General features: G+C 36.7%; 1 protein-coding gene and 7 non-coding genes across 8 annotated transcripts; all 8 read left to right on the top strand.

Annotated features, from left to right (window-relative positions):
* Positions 1–3,125: 3,125 nt before the first annotated feature.
* Positions 3,126–3,461, top strand: LOC129232264 (uncharacterized; the record flags this gene model as incomplete). The annotated part of the gene is made up of 2 exons (XM_054866466.1): positions 3,126–3,219; positions 3,325–3,461. Coding segments are annotated over 2 exons (231 nt in total), but the record flags the coding sequence as incomplete, so codon positions are not given.
* An 11,119-nt stretch (positions 3,462–14,580) lies between these two features.
* Positions 14,581–14,653, top strand: Trnae-cuc (transfer RNA glutamic acid (anticodon CUC)). The gene has a single exon. It is a non-coding gene; the product is annotated as a tRNA-Glu (tRNA).
* A 1,647-nt stretch (positions 14,654–16,300) lies between these two features.
* On the top strand, positions 16,301–16,373 carry Trnav-cac (transfer RNA valine (anticodon CAC)). The gene has a single exon. It is a non-coding gene; the product is annotated as a tRNA-Val (tRNA).
* A 149-nt stretch (positions 16,374–16,522) lies between these two features.
* Trnav-aac (transfer RNA valine (anticodon AAC)) lies at positions 16,523–16,595 on the top strand. The gene has a single exon. It is a non-coding gene; the product is annotated as a tRNA-Val (tRNA).
* Positions 16,596–17,191: 596 nt separating this feature from the next.
* Positions 17,192–17,264, top strand: Trnaa-ugc (transfer RNA alanine (anticodon UGC)). The gene has a single exon. It is a non-coding gene; the product is annotated as a tRNA-Ala (tRNA).
* A 597-nt stretch (positions 17,265–17,861) lies between these two features.
* Trnav-aac (transfer RNA valine (anticodon AAC)) lies at positions 17,862–17,934 on the top strand. Its single transcript has one exon. It is a non-coding gene; the product is annotated as a tRNA-Val (tRNA).
* A 364-nt stretch (positions 17,935–18,298) lies between these two features.
* On the top strand, positions 18,299–18,371 carry Trnaa-cgc (transfer RNA alanine (anticodon CGC)). The gene has a single exon. It is a non-coding gene; the product is annotated as a tRNA-Ala (tRNA).
* Positions 18,372–18,961: 590 nt separating this feature from the next.
* On the top strand, positions 18,962–19,034 carry Trnav-aac (transfer RNA valine (anticodon AAC)). Its single transcript has one exon. It is a non-coding gene; the product is annotated as a tRNA-Val (tRNA).
* Positions 19,035–19,320: the final 286 nt, after the last annotated feature.

Raw genomic sequence — 19,320 nt, 5'->3', positions numbered from 1 at the left:
TCAAGAAGTAATGCTACGTTCTGGTTGAAATTTGGAATATATGTGAATCCATATGTAAACAGGCTTTGGTTCAACGTTGGCGCCAATCGCGCCAAGAGGTGCTGATTTATTTTTATTATCATTATTTTTTTAGCGAATAAAAGTAGCTTTATTAATGCAACAATAAGAAAGATAAATCGTAATAGATTGTCGTCTGCGTATTTCTCGTGATTTTAATTGTATGGAAATGATCGGAAATATTATCTCAATGATTTAAAATTTTTAACTGTTGCCAACTTATGTTTGTTAAAAAATAAAATATTTGTAATTAATTCAAGCAAGGCTTTTAAAATAACTTTCAATTTTCGCTCTTTGCTTTGCTTTTGCAATAATTCAGACATTCGGAACTCCAGCGCTCGAATACGCTACCTTGCGGTGATTTACAAAACTGCCGATGGAACTAAAACATTGCCACGTTTTAATTCCATGTGTGTCTGTTGACGTAAACACAGGCAGTTTGTTCTGAGTATTTATTAACGCAATCGATATGTCTCAGTTTGCTTTCAGCTACAGAAATTAATTCGTCCCCTAAGAGTATTCTCGAGCTTCTCAAAATAATGTTAGTTTTCCTTATTTCTTTCAAAAAAGTATTAAATGGTGGGCGCGTAAACAAGAAAACTCTGGATTAACAAAATTGGATAACGTTATACCAGGTAAAATTTTTTATTGTTTTGTATGAATTTGTAACAATATGAGTTTTTTTTAATCTTAAATTAATTTAACTAATCATATTTTACAGCAGCATTTAGTTGGAATGAACAGTATGCAAAATATTTTCTTGGATTTATTATCGTAGAACAAAATGAAAAATTTTTAACCTAGAAAGAATTTACTTTATTCCTTTTATTCTCAGCTGAAAGGTTTCGCCAAATTTGTTTAGGGTTATAATTTTGGTATTGTGCGAGCAAAGTAGCCTTGGCGAGATTTCGCGTTTTTAGTTAAACCATTTTTAATTTTTATCATGAGTGGAATAAAATGGTTGTAAGATTACAGAATTCGATAAGTGAAAGAAATAATGGTCAATCAACTGAAAAGAAAACTACCACCATATATCCGTGAGAATTTTGTTGATGATTTGCTAACATGACACAATTAAATCGTAACTCAGAAATTAGAAAAATCGAAACAGAAAATTTTTAAATGAACCGATTCGGGAATTCGAGAGGAATAACTCAGCTACAAATGGAAAAAAAATAAGCGCTAGCCAAGCAAGGCAAAGAAGTATCATCTTCTTTCGATAATAATTTGTAATGTCATATTGAATTTTCTAGCATTAATTGTTGTTCTTGTCAGGTCACAATTATTATTTAGTTTTATCAAGAATTGATAAATATCGAATTCAACATCATGGAAATAGCTGCTTAGAACTACGAACTACGTAGTTTGCATTAATCTTTGACGTTTAGTAATGCTTCTTGAATTCTCATTTCTTTCTACGTGGGCCAGAATATCCACAAGACTTTGAAAATTAATTTAAAAAGAATAAAGCGAAAAAATCATACGTACGAACAAAAATCACAACACTTTTAGCATTTTCTTCGTTACCATGTGCGTTTGTTTTAGTTTTCAATTCCGCCATTAGACAGTGACTTCAGTGCCCCCTACAGTTCGTTGGAGTTGCGAATTGGGATGGTCGTCAAGTTTTTGCATGTGTAATTTTGTTTTTGTTGGGAATATTGCTTCCTCGTCAAGCATGGGGAGGGATCAGAAAAAGGAAAAATATAGAAGAAAGTTTCGTGATGGCCACAACATACTCGTTTCCGTGTGTTTTCGGACTTTGTCGTTTTTCCATGTGTTTTCAGACTTCGTCGTTTTTCCATGTGTTTTCGGATTTAGTCGTTTTTCCATGTGTTTTCGGACTTAGTCGTTTTTTCATGTGTTTTCGGACTTAGTCGTTTTTCCAAGTGTTTTCGGACTTTGTCGTTTTTTCGCATTTTTTTTCGGACCTTGCCGAAATTTCGTGTTTTTTTTTTCATTTCCGGACTTAATTTTTTTTTCGGACTTTAAAATTATTTTGTAATTTTTATTACTTTAAATTTTTCTTTAAATTTTCAATTATTTTTCGATTATTAGTATCTACTTTGCATTTTTTTTGATGTACTGATACTTTTTGATATTTAATTGATAATTTATTTCTATTGTCGATGCATTAATACTTTTTACTTTGTTTTTCAAAAAAGGAAGTATTGTATAAGGAAAAAAATTTTCACTAAAAAATCGGCCTTAATTTCCATTTTGCTCACCCCTGAATTAATTTTGATTTTTTTTCGACCCGTAGATATATGCTTAAGAACGTACAGACATCCGAAATATCCATTTTGCATACTTCTTAACAGCAGTAAAAATGTATTTTTCAGGATAAAGTTTTGTTTTTGTGGGGAAACAACATATGGTAATCTCTCCGACACTTTGAAAAAAAATGACGAAAACTGCTGATTTCCCTCAAGGCTGAACACGGAAACCTCCCCAATAGATTTAAAAAAAAAAAAATTTGTCGGTTGCTGTCGAAGTTCAAAACACGGGAACCTCTCCAACAGTTAAAAGATTAAAACGAAATCTTGCAGTTGCTCCCGAAGTGCAGAACACGGAAACCTCTCCGATTGTGAAAAAAAACCCAAAAACTTGCAGTTGCTTTCGGATTTCAGAACCTGGAAACCTCTTCAACAATTAAAAAAAAAAAAAAAGAGAAAAAATATACCCGATGTTCCAAACACGACAACCTCTCTGTTGAGAAATAAAAAAAAGCCCCTCTCCTCTGCTGGACGCAGAGAAGAGGAGATAGGAACCGCACAGTTCCAATTGTCCCAGGCGCGTTCTATATGGAATAGGGTTCGTCACCGAGGTAGTCATACCCTTTCGGGTGTACATGTACACCACACATATCTTTGCCCTCCGACGCGCAAAGCACGAACGGTATCGTTGCATTTACTAAACGGGTTAAGGCGTTCAGTCACAATCCCGCGAATGGTAGGTTCGCACCACTGGTCACACGACCAAGCACATGTACCAAGTGTCCGATCCTGCGGTTCCTCTCGTACTGAGCAGGATTACTAACGCAACGACAATCTTCCGTAGGGTAAAACGCCTTAGGACACCTGCGTTACTTCTTGACAGATGTACCGCCTCAGTCAAACTCATCGCCTGACACAGTCCTCGCAGCGAATCGTCCCGAGGCGCAAGGCCCCAGGATTTAGAGTCAGAAACGTGGTCTCTTGCAACCACTCGCATATTCGCAGAGTCAGTAAAGACACGATGAAAGTAGTGGTTTTTCACTGCTGGCAGCAGAACTAGCTCCCACTTATACTACACTTCTCATGTCTCTTCACAGAGTCAGACTAGAGTCAAGCTCAGCAGGGTCTGATTTCTCCACTTATTTTTCCAAGTCCGTTCCCTTGGCTGTGGTTTCGCTAGATAGTAGATAGGGACAATATCAGGTAATCCCGTTAATCAATTCATGCGCGTCACTAATTAGATGACGAGGCATTTGGTTACTTAAGGAGAGTCGTTGTTACTCCAGCCGTTTACCCGTCCTTGGACGAAGTTCTTAAGGTAGGCGCGTAACCGACCATCGACAGTTGATAAGGCAGACACTTGAAAGATTTATCGCCGGGACGGGCCCGTGCGATCAGCCCAAAGTTATTCCGAGTTACCACATGGAACGGAAACGAGGTCCGATTGGTTTTGGTCTAATAAAAGCGTTCGTCCCCGAAAGTCGGAGCTCTGCTGCATGTATTAGCTGTAGAATTTTCAATGTTATCAAAGTAGTAAGTTACGATCAAAGGATCCATAACTGGTTTAATGAGCCATTCGCGGTTTCGCCTTAATACGGCATGTAGTTAGACATGCATGAATTAATCTTTGAGACAAGCATATGAATACTGGCAGGATCAATCAGGTAGAGTCCACGTTAGCCGGACGTTCGAGGTGTAAGAGACACGAAACCGAGAGTCGTATTGCACGCTCCCGCACTCGACGGGGCGCGGGACCCGCGATCGACGGCAAGTCCCTCGTAACTCAATACGGTCTAGGAAACGAGCTCTTCCGAAGCAGTTCGGAACACAGAACCTCTTCCACAAAGGCTTCAACGCCCAGGAGGGAGAGCGCACAGTCATCGATGAATCACTTTGGGACGAAGCGGCAGAAAATCCGCTTCCGTAACTACGGTTCTGCATGCGCAGCTATGGGGTCATAACGCCGAGCCGCATGCAGATAAGCAGCACTGAACTATAGGGAATCCCGGCGCTCGGACCCACCGGGTGGTCGTCGGCAGGAGACACGCGGCGAAGCACCGGAATACTACCGTGATCACCGCGAAATACAGTCTCGGCTCTCTGATTAGTCGATTTCGGCCGACACGCTGATCAACCAGTGCATTACTATGCTTCACCAACAAATCTTCCGAGCAGACACTGCCCACATTAAGTGCGAATCTCATTGAAATTGTGTTGAGTTCCTCCTCACTCTCATTGACGGTTCGTAGAAAACGAGCGGATGTTTTTCTCTCGCCGAGGCACATTTGTCAAGAACGCTCGATTGTGGTACCGCTTGCCCCGCAAATTTCAGCATGTGTTTCTTAATTTTCCAAAGAATTTACTTTGTCGCCTTTTTTTTTGGAGTTGCTCGACTTTTGGACTTGATTTTTTTATGGAGTCTTGGAGGCTAACCGTAAAATCTTGACCAATAAATTAACAAAATGCACTTTAAACAATGAAAATACTTTTATACTCTAGTTCAATTATTTTGACGTTTTTAACACAACCTAACTGAAATTCCTACCTAGCCTAAAAAACTTATTATTGATAATTTCTTGAAATGGCAGCGCTTGCCTCTTACACTTGCCTCCAATGGAATTCCGTCAAATTTTAAGGTTTTTCATCGCCGTTAATTTTCGATTCTTGCTTGTATATTGATTTTTCCCTCAATCTCGAAGCATATCCTAATACTTTGCATTGAAACACTTATTTCCGACATTTCGGAATTAGTCTTTTTACTTTCTTCTATATCTAATATATAGAAGAAAGTATTGGATTCGTGCAAATTTTCGAATTTCGAATTTTGACGGATTCGAACGTTTTGAGGTGTGCTGAGTCCATTTCGACTATTTTTGGAAAATGTCTGTCTGTCTGTATGTGTGTGTGTATGTGTGTCACGTCTGTGTGTGACCAGTTTTTTGTGGCCGCTCTACAGCAAAAACTACCGCATGAAATCGAACGAAATTTGGTACAAATATGTGCCCTTATGTGAACTTGTGCCCATTGGTTTTTGGCGCGAATTCATCCAAGGGGGGTGGAGCAATGGACGTTTTTTGAGTTACGCGTGATTGCTATTCCTCAGGAAGTAACCGGCGGAATCAAACAAAATTTGGTCCATATGTTGCCAGTAACAGGAACAGGTGCTGATTCAATTTTGGTGTCAATAACTCAAACGGGGGTTGAGCTATAGAACGTTTTTTGTCGTCAATTGTGACTGCTGTATCTCAAGAAATAATGAACGGAATGAAAGAAAAAATTATCGGCAAGTAGCCCTTAGTGGGTATAAAAGCTGATTTAATTTTGGTGTCAACAGCTAAAAAGGGGGTAGCGCAATCACCCGTTCTTTTTTTCCATTGTGAGTGCCCTATCTCAAGAAGTAATGCTACGTTCTGGTTGAAATTTGGAATATATGTGAATCCATATGTAAACAGGCTTTGGTTCAACTTTGGCGCCAATCGCGCCAAGAGGTGCTGATTTATTTTTGTTTTCATTATTTTTTTAGCGAATAAAAGAAGCTTTATTAATGCAACAATAAGAAAGATAAATCGTAATAGATTGTCGTCTGCGTATTTCTCGTGATTTTAATTGTATGGAAATGATCGGAAATATTATCTCAATGATTTAAAATTTTTAACTGTTGCCAACTTATGTTTGTTAACAAATAAAATATTTGTAATTAATTCAAGCAAGGCTTTTAAAATAACTTTCAATTTTCGCTCTTTGCTTTGCTTTTGCAATAATTCAGACATTGGGATGGTCGTCAAGTTTTTGCATGTGTAATTTTGTTTTTGTTGGGAATATTGCTTCTTCGTCAAGCATGGGGAGGGATCAGAAAAAGGAAAAATATAGAAGAAAGTTTCGTGATGGCCACAACATACTAGTTTCCGTGTGTTTTCGGACTTTGTCGTTTTTCCATGTGTTTTCAGACTTCGTCGTTTTTCCATGTGTTTTCGGATTTAGTTGTTTTTCCATGTGTTTTCGGATTTAGTCGTTTTTCCATGTGTTTTCGGACTTAGTCGTTTTTCAAAGTGTTTTCGGACTTTGTCGTTTTTTCGCATTTTTTTTTCAGACCTTGCCGAAATTTCGTGTTTTTTTTTTCATTTCCGGACTTAATTTTTTTTCGGACTTTGATATTATTTTGTAATTTTTATTACTTTAAATTTTTCTTTAAATTTTCAATTATTTTTCGATTATTAGTACCTACTTTGCATTTTTTTTGATGTACTGATACTTTTTGATATTTAATTGATAATTTATTTCTATTGTCGATGCATTAATACTTTTTACTTTGTTTTTCAAAAAAGGAAGTATTGTATAAGGAAAAAAATTTTCACTAAAAAATCGGCCTTAATTTCCATTTTGCTCACCCCTGAATTAATTTTGATTTTTTTTTCGACCCGTAGATATATGCTTAAGAACGTACAGACATCCGAAATATCCATTTTGCATACTTCTTAACAGCAGTAAAAATGTATTTTTCAGGATAAAGTTTTGTTTTTGTGGGGAAACAACATATGGTAATCTCTCCGACACTTTGAAAAAAAATGACGAAAACTCCTGATTTCCCTCAAGGCTGAACACGGAAACCTCCCCAATAGATTTAAAAAAAAAAATCTGTCGGTTGCTGTCGAAGTTCAAAACACGGGAACCTCTCCAACAGTTAAAAGATTAAAACGAAATCTTGCAGTTGCTACCGAAGTGCAGAACACGGAAACCTCTCCGATTGTTAAAAAAACCCCAAAAACTTGCAGTTGCTTTCGGATTTCAGAACCTGGAAACCTCTTCAACAATTAAAAAAAAAAAAAAAAAAAGAGAAAAAATATACCCGATGTTCCGAACACGACAACCTCTCTGTTGAGAAATAAAAAAAAGCCCCTCTCCTCTGCTGGACGCAGAGAAGAGGAGATAGGAACCGCACAGTTCCAATTGTCCCAGGCGCGTTCTATATGGAATAGGGTTCGTCACCGAGGTAGTCATACTCTTTCGGGTGTACATGAACACCACACATATCTTTGCCCTCCGACGCGCAAAGCACGAACGGTATCGTTGCATTTACTAAACGGGTTAAGGCGTTCAGTCACAATCCCGCGAATGGTAGGTTCGCACCACTGGTCACACGACCAAGCACATGTACCAAGTGTCCGATCCTGCGGTTCCTCTCGTACTGAGCAGGATTACTAACGCAACGACAATCTTCCGTAGGGTAAAACGCCTTAGGACACCTGCGTTACTTCTTGACAGATGTACCGCCTCAGTCAAACTCATCGCCTGACACAGTCCTCGCAGCGAATCGTCCCGAGGCGCAAGGCCCCGGGATTTAGAGTCAGAAACGTGGTCTCTTGCAACCACTCGCATATTCGAAGAGTCAGTAAAGACACGATGAAAGTAGTGGTTTTTCACTGCTGGCAGCAGAACTACCTCCCACTTATACTACACTTCTCATGTCTCTTCATAGAGTCAGACTAGAGTCAAGCTCAGCAGGGTCTGATTTCTCCACTTATTTTTCCATGTCCGTTCCCTTGGCTGCGGTTTCGCTAGATAGTAGATATGGACAATATCAGGTAATCCCGTTAATCAATTCATGCGCGTCACTAATTAGATCACGAGGCATTTGGTTACCTAAGGAGAGTCGTTGTTACTCCAGCCGTTTACCCGTCCTTGGACGAAGTTCTTAAGGTAGGCGCGTAACCGACCATCGACAGTTGATAAGGCAGACACTTGAAAGATTTATCGCCGGGACGGGCCCGTGCGATCAGCCCAAAGTTATTCAGAGTTACCACATGGAACGGAAACGAGGTCCGATTGGTTTTGGTCTAATAAAAGCGTTCGTCCCCGAAAGTCGGAGCTCTGCTGCATGTATTAGCTGTAGAATTTTCAATGTTATCAAAGTAGTAAGTTACGATCAAAGGATCCATAACTGGTTTAATGAGCCATTCGCGGTTTCGCCTTAATACGGCATGTAGTTAGACATGCATGAATTAATCTTTGAGACAAGCATATGAATACTGGCAGGATCAATCAGGTAGAGTCCACGTTAGCCGGACGTTCGAGGTGTAAGAGACACGAAACCGAGAGTCGTACTGCACGCTCCCGCACTCGACGGGGCGCGGGACCCGCGATCGACGGCAAGTCCCTCGTAACTCAATACGGTCTAGGAAACGAGCTCTTCCGAAGCAGTTCGGAACACAGAACCTCTTCCACAAAGGCTTCAACGCCCAGGAGGGAGAGCGCACAGTCATCGATGAATCACTTTGGGACGAAGCGGCAGAAAATCCGCTTCCGTAACTACGGTTCTGCATGCGCAGCTACGGGGTCATAACGCCGAGCCGCAAGCAGATAAGCAGCACTGAACTATAGGGAATCCCGGCGCTCGGACCCACCGGGTGGTCGTCGGCAGGAGACACGCGGCGAAGCACCGGAATACTACCGTGATCACCGCGAAATACAGTCTCGGCTCTCTGATTAGTCGATTTCGGCCGACACGCTGATCAACCAGTGCATTACTATGCTTCACCAACAAATCTTCCGAGCAGACACTGCCCACATTAAGTGCGAATCTCATTGAAATTGTGTTGAGTTCCTCCTCACTCTCATTGACGGTTCGTAGAAAACGAGCGGATGTTTTTCTCTCGCCGAGGCACATTTGTCAAGAACGCTCGATTGTGGTACCGCTTGCCCCGCAAATTTCAGCATGTGTTTCTTAATTTTCCAAAGAATGGACTTTGTCGCCTTTTTTTTTGGAGTTGCTCGACTTTTGGACTTGATTTTTTTATGGAGTCTTGGAGGCTAACCGTAAAATCTTGACCAATAAATTAACAAAATGCACTTTAAACAATGAAAATACTTTTATACTCTAGTTCAATTATTTTGACGTTTTTAACACAACCTAACTGAAATTCCTACCTAGCCTAAAAAACTTATTATTGATAATTTCTTGAAATGGCAGCGCTTGCCTCTTACACTTGCCTCCAATGGAATTCCGTCAAATTTTAAGGTTTTTCATCGCCGTTAATTTTCGATTCTTGCTTGTATATTGATTTTTCCCTCAATCTCGAAGCATATCCTAATACTTTGCATTGAAACACTTATTTCCGACATTTCGGAATTAGTCTTTTTACTTTCTTCTATATCTAATATATAGAAGAAAGTATTGGATTCGTGCAAATTTTCGAATTTCGAATTTTGACGGATTCGAACGTTTTGAGGTGTGCTGAGTCCATTTCGACTATTTTTGGAAAATGTCTGTCTGTCTGTATGTGTGTGTGTATGTGTGTCACGTCTGTGTGTGACCAGTATTTTGTGGCCGCTCTACAGCAAAAACTACCGCATGAAATCGAACGAAATTTGGCACACATATGTGCCCCTATGTGAACTTGTGCCCATTGGTTTTTGGCGCGAATTCATCCAAGGGGGGTGGAGCAATGGGAGGTTTTTTGAGTTACGCGTGATTGCTATTCCTCAGGAAGTAACTGGCAGAATCAAACAAAATTTAGTCCATATGTTGCCAGTAACAGGAGCAGGTGCTGATTCAATTTTGGTGTCAATAACTCAAACGGGGGTTGAGTTATAGAACGTTTTTTGTCGTCAATTGTGACTGCTGTATCTCAAGAACTAATGAACGGAATGAAAGAAAAATTTATCGGCAAGTAGCCCTTAGTGGGTATAAAAGCTGATTTTATTTTGGTGTCAACAGCTAAAAAGGGGGTAGCGCAATTGCCCGTTCTTTTTTTCCATTGTGAGTGCCCTATCTCAAGAAGTAATGCTACGTTCTGGTTGAAATTTGGAATATATGTGAATCCATATGTAAAGAGGCTTTGGTTCAACTTTGGCGCCAATCGCGCCAAGAGGTGCTGATTTATTTTTATTATCATTATTTTTTTAGCGAATAAAAATAGCTTTATTAATGCAACAATAAGAAAGACTAGACGACCCGTGCGGAACTCCGCACTCTGCTTAGAATCGTTTCATGCGGCAATTCCCTCTTTAAAAATTTCAAAGAAGAACATTATGAAGAAGAATTGAAAAAAAAAACACGAATTTAAGTAAACGGAAAAAAATAAAGGCACAAAAGAAGGAATGTAATTTAGAGACATCAGCGACAAAACCTCATTAAATACAACGATGTGATGATGTAATGATCTCTCACTTTTTGGTTGTACGTATTTTCAATACAAACATAAATATCATTAAAAGTGTGACTGAATGACTCGTGAAAATCAGTAGCTGTGCATGTGAAAAAACGGGTTGTGGCAAATACAATCCTGCCTATGTGAGCCTGTAACGGAAAAAAAGAGGCATAAAAGATATATGTATTGACACGGGTTCGAACTGGCGCCATTCTGATTGTCAGCATGACACTCTAACCAACCGAGCAATTTCGTTTTCGTTTTCGAGTGCTATTCATTGAAGCAATGTGTAATAAAAAACAGCCAAAAAGCTTTTTGCCAAAAAAAAAAAAAAAAAACAAAAAAAACCGTGCGTCTATGTTTTGTCATTAGCCAGCTGATACGCTTTAAAATTATTTGTAAAACATGGAATTTTATTAAGGAATGAGGAAGATCTGGCGTAGCGATTGAAACAAACATTGTAGAGAAATAATATATTAGATTGAAAATAAATGTTTTATTTTTGAAAATTAATACAATTTTCCATAGCAGGCTGCTTTAACCGCTACGGCTTGAAAGCCAGCAAATATTTTTCTTGTAATCGAACACTTAAAATTCAAAACCGAAATCAGTTAAACTGAATGCGTTTTTATGTGTAATTTTTCGAACGTAGGAAAATTGCAATTTTTTTCCCGCCGAAAGCAGAGGATAAGAAAAGGATTTATTTTTGAAGTTGATAACAAATTTAATGTTTTTTCATCGTATTCGAATAAATAGTTAAAGTTTTACTGGGTGAGACTTGTAATTTCAATTTGGTATAGTAGTGTTTTATTTATACAAAAAGTCTAACACTGCTAAGAGCAAAAACTACATTTCAGCATACAATGAAGAGTTTTTCTGCGCAAAAAGGATTCCCTTGAGGTCTGAATTTTTTAATCCAATATTTTTTTATGCTTACATTATATTCAGTAATCTGAACGGATTTAAAGCTTAAAAAAAAAAAAAAAGAAAGAACACCATTTGATTAATAGTCAATTCATCTGAATAATAACTGTAGCCTGCATAAAAGAGTTGAAATGCCAAGGAGCATTCCCGTCGCGTTTATGTTATTGCCTGAAGTGTGTTATCTGTTGTAATGAGTTTTGTGAGGCTCTGAAAAGTTGAGCTCCGAATCTGACAATGTTTACCTCTGTTTCGGTAAATAGGGAGCGGTAATTGGTGCTAAATTGAGTTGAGAAACTTTCTTAGTAGTTTTCAAAAATATTCTAACGAAAATCCGAGCCTATTCAACACGTCTATTTTTCACTAAACTCCCCTAAAACAGGTCAACATAGTCAAGGTGACAGCTCAACTAACCAGAGCTGCACTCTACATATAATGCGTAATTTTAATCTGTAATGCGTAATACTAATCTAAATTAGCTATGGCGGACCCGAAGTTCAGCTAGTTTATAGCCGAACGCTCTACCAAAAAAAAAAAAAAAAAAAAAACTTATCAATGAAACCGAACAACTAAGACCAGTTCTTTTAAGCTTTATTATTTTAAAAAAAAGGTTTAATTATGATTTTTTTTTTGCCGAAAGCGGTGCAAAAAATTGGAAATTTTATTAGAATTTTGAATAAAAAAAAAGAAAAGAAAATCTGCATAACAACTACAGACCACATCAAGGTTATGCAAGAGCAAGGGGCGTTTCCGAAAAAATTGATTTTTCGACCGTAGGTCTGATTTTTGTCATCCGCCAGTTCGATAAGCTTTAAAATGAGGGGTAAATCAAAGAAATCGATCAAGAATTGAGGAAGGTCTCGCGTAGGAACAAAAAACAGGCTACAGAAATAAAATATAAGGATCTCGTATACCAACAGAAAAATAATCCATAGAAGTAGTATATAAGATAAGATATTGAAGAGAAGTGTTTTTGTTTTTGAAAATTTATACAATTTGTTATCGCAGGTTGCTTGAATCGTTATGGCTTAGATGGCAGTACGTGTTCATCATTTAAACGATCGGTTAAAATACAAAATCAGTTGAACTATGTTCGTTTTTTAAGCGCAGCTTTTTTGAATGTAGTAAAAATGTGACTGGCTATTTGTTTTTTGCCGAAAGAAGAAAAAAAAAGGATATTTTACACATCAAGTTGTTAGTAATTTTAATGTTTTCTTCGTATTCTAATAAATATTCATAGGTTAACTAAATGAAAAGCGTAATTTACAATTTGGGGTAGTATTTTTTTTTTGTCCAAAGAGTCAAAAACTGTCATTAGAAGATCTACATTTTAGTATACGATTTTTATCTGAACAAAAAATATTCCATTGTAGTCTGAAATCGTAAACCTGATACTTATATTTTCGTTTACATCATGCTTTATTTTTCTGACCTGAACCAAAGCTTTAAAAAACAAAACAAAAACCTTGTAATTAAGAATCAATTGAGCTACAGATTACTTCAACTTATTCTAAAAGCAAGGAACGTTCCTACCTCATTTATTTTATTCCCTCATTTAGGTTAATTATTATTTGTAAGTGTCCATGTAATGCATGATATTTGTCTGATTTTTCGATGCAGATCATCCGGGACGGGGCTCGAACACTCGTTCTTCTGGTTACCAGTCGAACGCTCTGCCAATCAAGCTATTCTGCTCTGCCGATCACGGAGCAAGTTAAACTTATAAATTTATCCGAAAACCTCAGTCCGGGGCTTTAAAACAGGTTTTTTTTAACGGAAAAAATAATTTTTAGACACCATAAGCTTTAAAATGAGTGGTAAATCAAAGAAATCGATCGAGAATTGAAGAAGATCTCGCGTAGAAACAAAAAACAGGCTACAGAAATAATATATAAGGATATTGAAGAAACATTTTTTTATTCTTGAAAATTTTTACAATTTGTTACCGCAGGCTGCTTGAAGCGTTATGACTTAGATGGCAGCACGTATTCATCAGTTAACAGCACGGTTAAAATACAAAATAAATTGAACTATGCTCTTTCTTAACCCATTCCATGACCAGCCCGAAACCCCTTAACGCGCATGCCGCAGATAACAAACAGAGTTGCTTTTTGCTACGTTGTAACAGCACTTTTCTCCCCATTTTGCTATCGGGATTTTAATGTTGTTTTTGCTGTTGAGCTTGCATTCGAAAATCGCTCCGCTTTATTAATTTTTAGGTACTAGATTAAGTATTGCAATAAAATACGAGGTTGCTAATATATGCTAAAATATTCATTAAATTTACACACTAAATAACGGGAAAATAATAAAAAATAGAGGATAGGACGAAAAGCAATTATTTTTATAACACTAATTATTTTATTGGTTTATTTTTCTTTTTGTTTTTATCTCAGTATATGATTTTTTTTTCTTTTTATACACTTAAGAAATCAAAACTGTAAAATGTAAGAAGATCTATCTTTCAAAAAGGCTCAACAAAACATTCTTCAAACAATTGACTGATCGATTCAACATGTGAGCATGGGAATTGAATAGACAAAAACGCTTTAACTGTGGGAATGATTTTCTAAGAGGATAAAAAGTATTCTTCGGTTCCTTTTGATATATTGTGACCCTTCAAAACGACCAATAAACACAGAGCCGGTCGGTTCTTTTATCATAACTCTGACTTTTAAATCCCTTCTGAGTGTCCAGATATCAGTTGCTCAAGCGTGGGAAGTATTTTAAAGATAAATGATTACAGAAGATCAAAACTTGCGGCTAATCCCCTATTTCCCAAAAGGATACTTTTGTGCATGCAACTAAAAGCCCCCAGCTGAGAGAGGAACAACAGAGACAGCCTGGGAGAGGTCGAATCCCTAAGGAGGTGTCCCCCTTGGTGTCTTGTGGTCAACCCTTCCACTTTATTTTCTTACAACAAAACAGTTTGAATCAGAAAGGAATTTCAAAGCAAGCTTTACTGCTTGTATTTGGGAATATGTCTTCAGAAGAAAAAAAAAGAAAATCTTGCTTGAAATCGAGTCGGATTGTTTTTCTTTTTCTAAACATACTTCGATAAATTTTAGTTAGTTTCATAGGATTATTTACTGATTAAGGCAATTTGATTATTGAAAACAAACCAAATATTTTATTTCTATTTTTAAAATCTCATAAAAGAAGGTGCAATTAAAACATTGGAGCTATTTTAAAACAACGTTGATAAACCAGTGGATTACTATGCTTTACAGTGTTAACCGTTCGTACCCATGGTGTAGTGGTTGTCACATCCGCTTCTCACGCGGAAGGTCCCAGGTTCGAGACCTGGTGGGTACACGGGAGACTTCGATTTTCTTCTTAATACAATTATACAGTACACTAAATAGAACGTTTTTTCAACCGTTGGGATAAATTTTTTAGATTAATGTTGTGTTTTTTAGATTATATTGTACTAGCCGCCTGCGGCGACCAGCTGGTTCGCCTTCTTACGCCATTCACCTTTCTATGCAAGTAGCCACCTACGGCGGCTGTTTATCTTACTTGTCATTTACCTTTTAACTTCAAGTCTGCCGCCCTCGGCGGCTGTTTAAATAAATTTGGCAGCAGTATTGAACAATCCATCTCTATCTTTTTTTCTGCCATTCACATTTTTACACCAAGATTGCCGCCTTCGGTGGCTATCTACCTTTACGATTTATCTCTCAATTTTCTTATAAATCTCTATTTATTTTAACCTCCCCGCTCATTTTCTAATAAAAACAAAGAACACTCAAAAAACAACTTTTTTTTTATTTAAGTAGAGAAAAAATAAAGTTATCTCCAAAATTCCCCGTAGTGTGCAAAAAGTAAAAAAGTAAAGAAAGTGACAAAGAAAAAAAACTCGCTGTTTTCATTGAATTAAATGCGCACAACTATGAAATGTAGCGTAATATAGATAGAGCAAAACGTACAGCTGGGAGGGGGGGGGATGGAAAAAGAAAAAAATGCAATCCGTAAATAAAAAAAAAGAAAGAAAAAAGCAAGCGCTGCCGAAAAAACACGTGGTCATCACATCATAAATGCAGAAGTAAGCTATATAGTAAAAAAAAAAAAAGATTAACATTGTTTGCGATTAAAATTCTGTCGTAAATATCGAATCGAAATCTAAGTAGTGACGTCAGAGGCATAAAAGATTGAAGAACGCTTTTTTCGACCGATGACGAGGAAAGACGTGATATGTTTAGCATTAAAAAAATTGTAAAAAAAAAAAAACTATTGCGTATTTTTAAGAACTTTTTTCTCCTGAAGAGGGCGAAATGTTTTTAATATTACCAACTAAAATTTTAGAAATAAGGCTTTGATACTTCTCGTACGATGATATTAGAAAAATATAAAATCCAGAAAAATATGCAAATTGAAGGTTTTTTCAAAAATTCATAAAAAATACAAAAATTGCTTTATCTTCAAAATTTTTTCATTCATCATATTTAAAATTAAGTTTCCTACACTATAGTACAAAAAAATTTTGTTTGGGGCAATTGGTTCGGGGTCTGTGAGGTAAAAAAAGCAAAAAACACATAAAACATTAAATAACTTTTTTTCTAATTAAAATATCAAAAATCGAAGCCCGAGGTGCACATCTTCGGCAAAAAATGAATCTGTATACCAAATTTCATCTTTCTAGGCCTTACCGTTTTCCCGGGAAGCGCGCCGCACACACACACACAAACATCTTATTTTATTATATGTATAGATTAGGGGTAGTAGAAGTTAATACATTAGTTAAACAAACACCACGTTAGCCTTCGCATACGAAGTGACGATTCGTTTCTGATAGCTGATTGTTTATTCAGAATTTTTTTAAAACAAGCATTTTCTTACCTTGAAGTTTCAAAGGCTTATTGCTTGAACTTTATTATTTACAACGTTACACTACTTACTTTTTGAAATACGAAAGAAAAAATACTATTGTGTTTGTTTCAGATTTTTCAGTGGTAACCGTTCGGACCCATGGTGTAGTGGTTATCACATCCGCTTCACACGCGGAAGGTCCCAGGTTCAAGCCCTGGTGGGTACACGAGTCTTCGATTTTCTGCTTAATACAATCATACACTACACTAAATAGAACAGTTTTTCAACCATTGGGATTATTTTTTTAGATTAATTTTGTGTTTGAAATTATTTAAATTTACTAATTATGTTCCCCTTCAAAACCTCTCGCCGTGTGTACCCATGGTGTAGAGGTTATCACATCCGCCTAACACGCGGAAGGTCCCAGGTTCGAGACCTGATGGGTACAAGAGTAGTATCATTTTAACTAAGTACGAAAATTAGGGAATTTTAATATTACTTAATTTGCCTAACATAATAAGTAACAATACAACTCAGTTTTTTTAATTATTTTCTCTTTTAATTTGTATTTGGGGGTAGTAGAAGTTAATACCTCAGTTAAACAAACACCACGTTCACTAGTCGCATACAAAGTGACGATTCGTTTCTGATAGCTGATTGTTTATCAAGAATTTTTTTAAAACAAGCATTTTTTTACCTTGAAGTTTCAAAGACTTATTGTTTGAACTTTATTATTTACAAAGTTAAACTACTTACTTTTTAAAATACGCAAGAAAAAATACTATTGTGTATGTTTTAGATTTTTCAGTGTTAACCGTTCGTACCCTTGGTGTAGTGGTTATCACATGCGCTTCACACGAGGAAGGTCCCAGGTTCGAGACATGGAGGGTACACGGGAGTCTTCGATTTTCTTCTTAATACAATTAAACACTACACTAAATAGAACAGTTTTTCAACCGTTGGAATAATTTTTTTAGAGTTGTTTTGTGTTTGAAATTATTTAAATTAATTACTTATGATCCTTTTCAAAACCTCTCGCAGTGTGTACCCATAGTGTAGTGGTTATCACATCCGCCTTGCACGCGGATGGTCCCAGGTTCGAGACATGGTGGGTACAAGAGTGGAATCAGTTTAGCTAAGTACGAAAATTAGGGAATTTTAATGTTACTTCCTTTTCCTAACATAATAAGTAACAATTCAGCTAAGTTTTTTTATTTACTTTCTCTTTTAATTTGTATTAGGGGTAGTAGAAGTTAATACTTCAGTTAAATAAACACTACGCTCGCCAGTCCCATACAAATTGACGATTCGTTTCTGATAGCTGATTGTTTATCAATAATTTTTTTAAAACCAGCATTTTTTTTAACCTTGAAGCTTCAAAGGCTTATTGTTTGAACTTTATTATTTACAAAGTTAAACTACTTCCTTTTCGAAACACGCAAGAAAAAATACTATTGTGTATGTTTCAGATTTTTTAGCAATAACCGTTCGTACCCATGTTGTAGTGGTTATCACATCCGCTTCGCACGCGGAGTGACCCAGGTTCGAGACCTGGTTGGTACACGGGAGTCTTCGATTTTCTTCTTAATACAGTTTTACACTACACTAAATACAACAGTTTTTCAACCGTTGGGATAATTTTTTTAGATTATTTTTGTGTTTGAAATTATTTAAATTAACAACTTATGTTCCCCTTCAAAACCTTTTGCGGTGTGTACCCATGGTGTAGTGGTTGTCACATCCGCCTAACACGCGGAAGGTCCCAGGTTCGAGACCTGGTTGGTGCAAGAGTGGAGTCATTTTAGCTAAGAACGAAAATTAAGGAATTTTAATATTACTTCCTTTTCCTAACATAATAAGTAACAATACGGCTGAGTTTTTTATTTACTTCCTCTTTTAATTTGTATTAGGGGTAGAAGAAGTTAATACTTCAGTTCAATAAACACCACGTTCGCCAGTCCCATACAAAGTGACGATTCGTTTCTGATAGCTGATCAATAATTTTTTTAAAACAAGCATTTTTTTTACCTTGAAGTTTCAAAGGCTTATTGTTTGAACTTTATTATTTACAAAGTTAAACTACTTCCTTTTTGAAACACGCAAGAAAAAATACTATTGTGTTTGTTTCAGATTTTTTTGTGGTAACCATTCGCACCCATGGTGTAGTGGTTATCACATCCGCTTCGCACGCGGAAGGTCCCAGGTTCGAGACCTGGTGGGTACAAGAGTGGATTCATTTTAGCTCAGTACAAAAATTAAGGAATTTTAATATTACTTCCTTTTCCTAACATAATAAGTAACAATACAGCTGCGTTTTTTGTTTACTTTCTCTTTTAATTTGTATTAGGTGTAGTAGAAGTTAATACTTCAGTTAAATAAACATCACGTTTGCCAGTCCCATACAAAGTGACGATTCGTTTCTAATAGCTGATTGTTTATCAATAATTTTTTAAAACAAGTATTTTTTTTACCTGGAAGTTTCAAAGGCTTATTGTTTAAACTTTATTATTTACAAAGTTAAACTACTTCCTTTTTGACACGCGCAAGAAAAAATACTATTGTGTATGTTTCAGATTTTTTAGTGGCAAACTTTCGTACCCATGGTGTAGTGGTTATCACATCCGCTACACATCGGAGGGTCCCAGGTTTGAAACCTGGTGGTACACGAGTCTTCGATTTCCTTCTTAATACAATTTTACACTACACTAAAAAGAACAGTTTTTCAACCGTTGGGATAATTTTTTTAGAATAATTTTGTGTTTAAAATTATTTAAGTTAACTACTTATGTTCCCCTACAAAACCTCTCGCGGTGTGTACCCATGGTGTAGTGGTTATCACATCCGCTTAACACGCGGAAGGTCCGAGGTTCGAGACATGGTGGGTACAAGAGTGGAATCATTTTAGCTAAGTACGAAAATTAGGGAATTTTAATATTACTTACTTTTCCTAACATAATAAGTAACAATACAGCTGAGTTTTTTTATTTACTTTCTCTTTTAATTTGTATTAGGGGTAGTAGAAGTTATTACTTCAGTTAAATAAACACCACGTTCGCCAGTCCCATACAAAGTGACGATTCGTTTCTGATAGCTGATTGTTTATCAATAATTTTTTTAAACAAGCATTTTTTACCTTGAAGTTTCAAAGGCTTAGTGTTTGAACTTTATTATTT

This window comes from Uloborus diversus, unplaced genomic scaffold, assembly GCF_026930045.1.
Source record: "Uloborus diversus isolate 005 unplaced genomic scaffold, Udiv.v.3.1 scaffold_1136, whole genome shotgun sequence".
Taxonomy (NCBI): Eukaryota; Metazoa; Arthropoda; class Arachnida; order Araneae; family Uloboridae; genus Uloborus; species Uloborus diversus.
This window is presented reverse-complemented; position numbering and strand designations above follow the sequence as displayed.